At 42.6% G+C, this 9,153-nt stretch overlaps 1 protein-coding gene across 1 annotated transcript; it reads right to left on the bottom strand.

Annotated features, from left to right (window-relative positions):
• Positions 1–7,104: 7,104 nt before the first annotated feature.
• On the bottom strand, positions 7,105–9,031 carry LOC308083694 (P2X purinoceptor 7-like; the record flags this gene model as incomplete). The annotated part of the gene is made up of 4 exons (XM_080426007.1): positions 7,105–7,276; positions 7,447–7,613; positions 7,960–8,029; positions 8,778–9,031. The coding sequence occupies 4 exons, from the start codon at positions 9,029–9,031 to the stop codon at positions 7,105–7,107; spliced, it is 663 nt and encodes a 220-aa protein (XP_080282133.1).
• Between the last annotated feature and the right edge of the window lie 122 nt (positions 9,032–9,153).

Here is a 9,153-nt window from a genome sequence, read left to right as displayed (position 1 = left end):
ACGCGATTCCTTCATTGTACACTGTTGGCGAGTCTCCCCCTCCACCAAGGGTAAGTAATTCTATTTTTATTAGCAAATGCAGTTTCAGAGGTTACATGAACGATGGCATAATTAGTTCTTTGTTTGTTTTAGCCAACTACCAGAGACTTTGGCTGCCAGTGTGTTGTGTCACAAAGAACCGCGACGGTTCAAATGAACTTGCCAAAAGTACACAGAAGAAGCAAAAGTGAGTGTGTGTGTGTCTAAGTTATCGTTTGAATATCGGCCAGATATTATGTTGTTCTTACTGTGTGTTTGTGTGTGTCTGTGTGTGTGTGTGAGAGTGTGTGTGCGCGCGACTGTGCGTGCGTGTGCGACTGTGTGTGTGTGAGAGAGAGACGTGCAATCGAAGTTATAGTGTGTATATATAGTATATATACTTGTAGAGTACTAGTAGTAATAGTACTAGTATAGTACTATAGTATATACTTACCAGATGTTCTAACTGTGTGTGTGTGTGTGTGTGTGTGTGTGTGTGTGTGTGTGTGTGTGTGTGTGTGTGTGTGTGTGTGTGTGTGTGTGTGTGTGTGTGTGACTAAAACACATCAATTCAAGTTATATTGGTTGTATACAGTAGGCCTATATAATGTATATGAACTTCCCCAAGCTCACAACATGTCACAATGCATTGTGAGCTTGGAGATCAGCTGTTTTTGTCAATCAATCTTTGCCTAGGCTATAATGACTTACTGTACCTATCCAAAATAGAGATGCCAGGTTAACCAAATGTCCAAAATAGGGGCAACAGGTCGAGAGTTAGCCCTATAATGTCTGTGATATTACATACATTTCATGTATTCCAAAATACACAGCCATAGATCGGTCCTATCCCTGCCCCTAGCAGACTGATCTGGGCGGCCTTTATTTGTGTAGCACTGGGTGTGTACTCACACCCAATAATTAATTCCTAAGACTTGGAGTCAGATATTGTCCTCTACCTTCATATCCATTTGAAGGTTCTGGCAGAAAACGTGTGTTTAGTAAAATATCTCCACTTTTCCACGTGCTGCACACAGACGACATTCTCTCTGGGTGAGGGGCTAGAAATGAGTGCAGGACTGAACATATCAAAACTTCCGTTGGGAAACACAAATTGACGCCTGTCAATTGTGTGCCCCTTACTTTTGTGCTTCCCAAAGGAAGTTTTCTTTGGAATACATGCATTGTATGTAATATCACAGCTATTCTAGGGCTAGTTGAAAGTAAGCAAGCCTTTCAAAGCTATGTGGCTCATAGGTCAGGAGCCTATCTCCTGTTTCTGTAGTGTGAGGCAGGGGAATTGAACCCTGACCTCACAAACTCAGGGTGGACACTCTAACCACAAGGCCACTGAGCTGAACAGTTTGAAACTAAGTGGTTCATGTTATTAGCCTATTCCATTATACTGACCTGTTCTCTGTAACCACAATGTCTGTGATCGAATACAATGAATAGCATTACAGAACATATTTTGCCAGCATTGTTTTCCAAGTTGCATGCACATTGGTTTTATTGTCTAAGTTTTGTGTCTTTGTGTGGATTAGCAACCCAGGCGTGTATGAACACTAGGGATGCTTCAACGTGGATGCCTGACCAGTGTGGCATCGAAGATGGAGAGCCACTGTTCACATCCACACCCACATCCACACCAGACTCTACACCAAACTCCACACCTACATCCACACCTGTAAAAAGGTCACGGATTGAAGCTGTGGTGAACTTGGACACTGAGGAGACACAGTCTGACGCCACGTATGTGCCTGATGACTGTCTCTCTCAAGATGTCGCACAGGATATTCACAGGTAATAATCTAATGTTCTTTGATGAGCCCCTGCCCTTTGTGTCTGTTATAAAATAATATATCTGTTGTAATATGTTGTAATATCTCCTCTCCAGTACTCCACCGTGCAGTGCAAGGAAGTACATTGTGTTTGAGGACAACTTGTTTCAGTTGCTCAACACATGTCCCACTTGTACCCGCACGTGTACACTGGAGAAGCATGTGATTGGAACTTTCCTGTCTGTCACCCAGGTAATGAAATCATGTGTAATAACTATTGTTCATAATTATTTGTCATTGTCCCTTTTATCAATATTTGCGCTTTTGCTCTTTATCCATTAGATCTGCCTCCCCTGTGAGCGTCGAGCCAAGTGGCAAAGCCAGCCCTATATTGGGAACCTCCCAGCTGGGAACATCCTGCTGTCTGCGGCGGTGGCTTTCAATGGGGCTTCATTTACCCAAGTCCACAAGGTAAATTGATGTGTAGAATCATCAACAGCTGCAGTTACAGCTCAACACGTTGGTATAGTATTAGTGATCATGTTTTTCTTGTTATTCACTTAGGTTCTGTCATCACTCCGGCTCCAGTCCATCTGTCCGAGGACTCACTACCGCCATCAACGTGCCTACCTCCAGCCAACCGTTCTGCACCAATGGAAGCTGGAGCAGGCCAAGGTGATAGATGTGGCCAAGGAAGCTGGCAAACCCATTACTTTGGGAGGGGACATGAGAGCGGACTCACCGGGTTAGTATTACTACGTATAGCACTCCTTCATTGCTATTTACTTGTAGAAATGCAAATGCAGTAATAACAGTCTCTCTCACCCCACAGGCCACAGTGCGAAGTATGGGTCATACACCATCATGGATCTGGACCAGAACAGGATCTTGGACATCCAGCTTGTGCAGGTTGGAATTGTGTAATGTTCATAGTCGTTAGCATTTCTTTGTCCACAAAGTGCATTAACAAATAGATTGCTAATTGTTTTTCTTGACAGAGTAATGAGCCTGGGGTTCGTTACAGCAATAACATGGAGATCGCAGGTTTCATCAGGAGCCTGAAGTTTCTGGAGTCAGCTGGGTTGACAATAGGTGCCCTTGTCACAGACCGTCACCTACAAGTCCAGAAGTACATGAAGGAGCAGAAGAAGGACATCAAGCACTTCTATGATGCCTGGCATGTGGCCAAAGGTTGTTATTGAGCCAAGCTATCACAGTGAATTAGTGTAATTAATTAAATTCTAGATATAATTTTTGTCAACTTTTTATCAATCTTAGCATGTGTAAACTATTTATTTACTTGTGCAATAATTTTTTTCTTTTATCCTCTTCAAAGGCCTGTCCAAGAAGCTAGAGGCACTTGGGAAGGAGCGTGACTGTGAGGAGACCAGAAAGTGGAGGAAGAGTTCCATCAACCACCTCTACTGGAGCGCATCCTCGTCACAGAGTGGTGAAGAAGCTGTAGCTAAGTGGACTTCCATCACCAACCACGTGCAGAATGTCCACCAACACAGCAATCTGCTCTTCCCCAACTGTACCCATGAAGTGCTTACAGGCAAAGCATGGCTTTCACCAAGTGAGAAATTTACTTTGTCTACAGCTTATTAATGATGTCCTACAAATACTTCTCCATTGCTTTATTCTCAATATTAATTGTATTGAAGAACATATTGCCATTTATGTCATTGATGTCATGTGGTTATGTAGTTGAATCGTAACTTCATTTTCATGACAAATATCAATCCAACAACACTTTCATTTTCCTTACCCCTACTCACCTGTGATTATAATCTAGGTTTTCATTGAGTTTATATGGTTTTGTAGTGTTAGCACAGTCATTGGGGGACATTTGGCTTCTTGTACCTGCAGTTATGAATATTTGACAAATAAACCCCTCTTGTTTTTGAACACCTGATTGCCTAAACACCACGAAAATCTGTGAGTGTTGTAATGTACTGTATTGAGTAGTTCAAAGAATTCAGATGCTGCCAATGGTCAGTAGAGGGCAGTGCAGTCTCCATATTGTGTGGACATGCGCACACCATTCCAGAGGTAGACTGACATGTCAGTCACTTATGAATATGTTTCTCCAGTTTGTGTATCGATTCAAATCTGAGAACTGTGATTCTATTGACTGGCTACCTCAAACATTACAGTAGTCATAGATTGAAATAACAGGTGAGTAGGAGTGCGGAAAAGGAAAAGTGCACAAGTTATATTTGTCATGAAAATGTTATGACTGAGTTTTCAACTCTGATAACTGATTTAAAAAATGTAGGTTATGTTTACATCCTTGTTATGTTTTCTAATGCTTTATAGGTACCAAAGCCTGTGAAAGGTTTGGTGCCGTGATGCTGAAAGGCCAGTTGCTGAAAGACGTCGCCAAGATCAGCCCTCGACAACAGACTTCATCCATCGAGTCCTTCCACAACCTGATCCTTCGCTTCGCCCCGAAGAATGTGGTGTTTCCTTTCATAGGAATGCTGTGCAGGTTGGTGACTTTATGGTAAAATTTTGTAAGAATGCTTGCAGCTTAGTATAGACTGTAAAACATTTTTAATTAAAAATGTTCCATAATGTTGAATCCTCTTACTGAATGTGATGTAGGTCTAATTGTCCCCCTATATTTAGATTGCTTTTGGCGTGCCTGCACTACAACGAGAATGCAGACCGCGAGAGAGTCAGGAGGCCAGATGGGAAGCCCAAGGTGAAAGTCTGCTTCCCCAAGTACAAGAAGGGAGACCATTCCTTCACGCCTGTGAAGGTCAAGCCCACATACAGTAAGTTCCAATAAGGATTGATATAGAAGTGTTATTGGGATTTTCATATGTAAGGCTATATCTCGGAGACGCCACAACACATTTTAGCAATGAATTTTCAAAACGTTTCCATACATTTCACCCCGTTTTCCAGGCCTATAGCAATCATATGGTGCAATAATGAGGCTCTTGTGTGCTATTCATATGTATATAGTACCTTTATTAGAAGGATAACCCCTTGAGGTGTGTCATCTCGTTTTCGAGAGGGTCCTTATTCATGTGCACCAAGGGCGAAGGTGTCATGTGACAAAAAGAACAGATAGTTATAGGCGATATGTTTTCCTGCAGAAATGGATTCTACAGGAATAATTAGCTTAGGATCAACTGAGAAGTTTGGTAGTGACCATTGGTTTCCAAAACATATTGCCTATAAGGCATAATAAATTATGTACAGAAATTGTTGGGCAGATACCATTTTATTGTGATATTTACTGCCTCTGTAGTGATCAGTTTTACAGAAATATAAAAGAAGTACTTTGTTAATAAATATACACCTGTTACACCAAAGAACACCTGTTGAGTAAGCCACTGCTTTTGTCAATTAGCTTTTTCAATGTGCATTAGACATCCAATGAAAAGGATTAGAACATTTATTTTAGCTAAACCTTACATAGGACACAGAATCACTTTTGATAATTATAGTATGAAAACAATCTGATTCCTGAATTTGAGTTCTGCATGTCTTGTTTTGTCTTAGATTATGTGGACACCTTACAGCAGCTCCTGGAGGAAGTGGTGGACAATCCACGTCCTTTTCAGGGGAGGAGAGAGGCCATTGAAGTGCCAGCGGCACTTTCTGCCGAATATGAGAGGCCGGATCCTGAGGCAGCACAATCCAGATGGTCGCGGTATGCGATAGAAACATAAACTGTAACACTGATAATCGGCTAGCCTCGGAAACCCAGGCTTTTTTTTTTGTTACAAAAGAAAAAAAGCCTGGGGGAGCGATGCAAGAACGATGGTCTTGGACCTTGTTATCTCCTAACCTCAGAGTGCAGAGGGGCGTCGCTCTAAATTTGGTGACGTCAGCGTGCTCCCTGCACAGGCCGAGGGGGGGAGGGGAGGGGAGGCGGGGACATAGATTGGTGAAGCAATAGGAAGCCACGCACAAATCCAGGCGGCTGTGTTTGGGTCCGCCCTTCAAGACCATGGATTGAGCTCGTAGCCTCAGGCTAATAATCGGCTGATTGTTTAGAACCGGGCTCAAGAGCCACTGAGAGGCCTAGCTGGTTTGTACGGCCAGCCAGTCGTCCTGGTACTCTGTGTAGGGTCAAGATGATCTTCGAGCGTTGCTGAGTACACTGGGTTGTCTGATGAGCTAATCCTGCTTGGGTCGATGTTGGTCACTCTGTAAGGGTTAAGACTGAGTCTAGTGCCGATGATGAGAGAGTCTGGTTTCAGCCATGACATCCAGCGTGTTTTATCCTTCTGTGGGTAACCCCTGACATCACTGTGGTGATGTCAGATAGTGTCAGACATCTCCTCATATGGAGATGCCTGGAGTTTCTGGGAAGGGTTCACTGATGTCAGACCCCGTATCTATGACACGTCTTGGGTCTCTATGACGACCTCGTAGGTCGATCGTCTCCATTTATGGGGATCTCCATATATAGGCCACTGCTGGCAAGTATGCCCTGAATGTTCGCAACATAAACAAAGTCTAAATGGACCCTATAGGTTCATTTGGTTCCATTTGCTCTTTCGTGATTTGAGTCCAGGTTTCCAATGGGACCAACCTTGTCATGCTACCTTGTCGGGAAGGGGGCTAAATACCTAGCCCATCTATACCCATCTATAGCTGCATGAGACCACTGTACTGAATCTATTGCTATATGAGACCACTGTACTTTATCTAGAAACCACTGTACTGTATCTAGACCACCGTACTGTAACTATTGCTATATGAGACCACTTTACTATATCTAGAGACCACTGTATTGTATATATACCACGGTACTGTATCTATGGCTATATGAGACCACTGTGCTGCATCTATATCCCACTGTACTGAATGAATCTATACTTCATATATACTGAATCTACTGCATATATAGACCATTGTACTGCATCTAAAGACTAGCTACTGTATCTATAGACCATGTAGTGCATCTGTAGACCACTGCAGTGCATCTGTAGACCACTGCAGTGCATCTGTAGACCATGTACTGCATCTGTAGACCACTCTAGTGTGTCTGTAGACCACTGTGGACACTTATACATCGCCTGATCTGCTTCTGCTCATGTTGTATGTCCGTGGCAACCGCAAGCCAACATGGCAATGACCCCTGGTCACAGTAAATAAATGATTGTAAATAAACACTGTTGAGATTGTGAAGTCATTGTAAATATATTGTACAGTTTGATCATTGTAATATATTGTCAACATTGTAGTAAATAATTGTACAATTATTATAAATGCATAATTTCTGTAAAGAAATCAAACACAACCATATTTTTTTTTTACATTTTATTGTAACAATTACAATTTAGGCATTGGTCATAGGGGGCAGCTTGAAGCCTACATAATTTCCACCACTGTCAGGAAAGGTAGAGCGAATCTTGGTGACCGCACAGGAGGGAACAACCTTTCTGTTATGTTCTCCCAGATATCCCCAACACCAGCGCACAAACGTCCGGTAAGCTGTGTGCCGATACTGCCTATTGGGAAGAGAGACAGGCTGTGAGACAAGATTTACTGCACTCGTGATGCTATGCTCATCTTACTAAACATTTGTATATGTGATGGTCTGATTTGGTACACCCGCGATACACTGGCTAACTTGAAAGTCAGCCAGATATGTAAACTACTGTTAGCCAGAAATACTTACGCCTCCAATGACTGATTTTGAGGTGTAGGAAGAAGTGGACCGTAGTACTGCAGCATGATGGAATATTCCAGCTGCAGGACCCAGGGACTGAGGCAAACATCTGCAAAACCAGGATGCTCCGTGATGCACTGCAGCTCTGTCTCCACCTGTCCAAACTTGTCCATAACCTGTTAGAAAGCAGACCGAGTCATGGACAGCTTTATTTTTTTGCCCCAACCCTCAGCATAATCATTAGCCTTGAAGGAGATATATCTAGATAGATCTCACATTCACATAGATCTAAAAAGATAGAGATATATAGATAATAGCTAGAAATCTGTAGATTAATTGCCATGGACATGTCACATGTAATAGCAATATCTATAGAATAGCTATACCTTTTTTTTGGCTTACATTTACAGGGATGTGACATGATGGGTGCACATTTTAGAATTAAAATTCAAGCTATATGCTTACAGTCAACACAAACACTGAAAAGAAAAACTGAAATTGTCATGTTGAAATAGCACCCACCTCCAAATACTCTCTGCAGCATTTGTTCTCCCGACCTGAAGCCATGAGCTGGCAACGACCACACTCGCACCTAGGAAGAGGAAGGTTACATGACATCAAGGGCGTTAGATGTGAAAATGAAATGGTTCCATTAGTGACATCTGTTACTGAAGATTACAATACCAAATGACATTACAGTTCGAAGTGAAAATGACATGGTGTCTTTTATTGACATGGGTCTGTTATTGATATCTGTTGGACATAACAAGGTGATATATGTGAAAATGACATGGTTTTGTTAGACTCTGTAGTGTCATGGTTCTATTGGAATAATGGCATTGTTCTGTGGTGAAGTTACACCACAGAGTGTGTGTGGAGTTGCTATACATGCACTAAGGCAGTGCTTCTCAAACTTTTTCATGCCAGGGACCACCAAATTGATATACATTTGGCCGCGGACCCCCATCTGAAAATATTTTGTGCCAGGGATCTCCATAATAATAATAAATATATTGAAAGATTTGCACGAATCTTCAAGATTTTTCAAAAATAGCAGATATACAAGCTCATGAGCTTGTAGATCTGCTATTTTTGAATAGCCAAAGTATAAAAGCTAATACGTATAAAAGGCATACATTATTGTGATGCTATATTCACACATTTTGCTGGGGACCCCCTGGAACCCCCTCAAGGACCCCTGGGGGTCCCCGGACCCCACTTTGAGAACCAATGCACTAAGGTGAACTGAATAAGGTAAACGCCAATGTTTCTACCAACCACACATAATTTTACCCCCATTTATTACATCCAAGCGAACAATAATATAAACGCAAACCTACCATTGATCCGCGGCCAACCCTTCTCGGGCATGTGGCACCACTGGCTCTGACTGTTCGGCTTCTGCTGGGGCTACAACACCTGGTTCGACGGTCGGCTCAAACATGTACGGTTGTACACCAAAAGTTTCATATGGGTAGGCATCGTCTTCACTTTCACTGCCGTCAGTGAGGTCTGGCGGCGTAGGTGAAGGTGGTGGGGAAAAGTCCTCCACAGAACCCACCAGGCTATCATGCTCATCCATGTTGAATTCCATGTTGCTTGCAGGTATAAACACAGGTACTGGTTGCTGTTTGAAATTTGAATCTTGTGGGGAGGGACGTACTAGAGAACTGGGGCTGGCCGGAGTCACTGGCGATCAGTGTTGCCATGTCTGCT

This window comes from Gymnoscopelus braueri (genome assembly GCF_963280865.1).
Source record: "Gymnoscopelus braueri genome assembly, chromosome: 4".
Classification (NCBI taxonomy): domain Eukaryota; kingdom Metazoa; phylum Chordata; class Actinopteri; order Myctophiformes; family Myctophidae; genus Gymnoscopelus; species Gymnoscopelus braueri.
The sequence above is the reverse complement of the archived record's forward strand: the minus strand, read 5'-3'. Positions and strand labels throughout refer to the sequence as shown.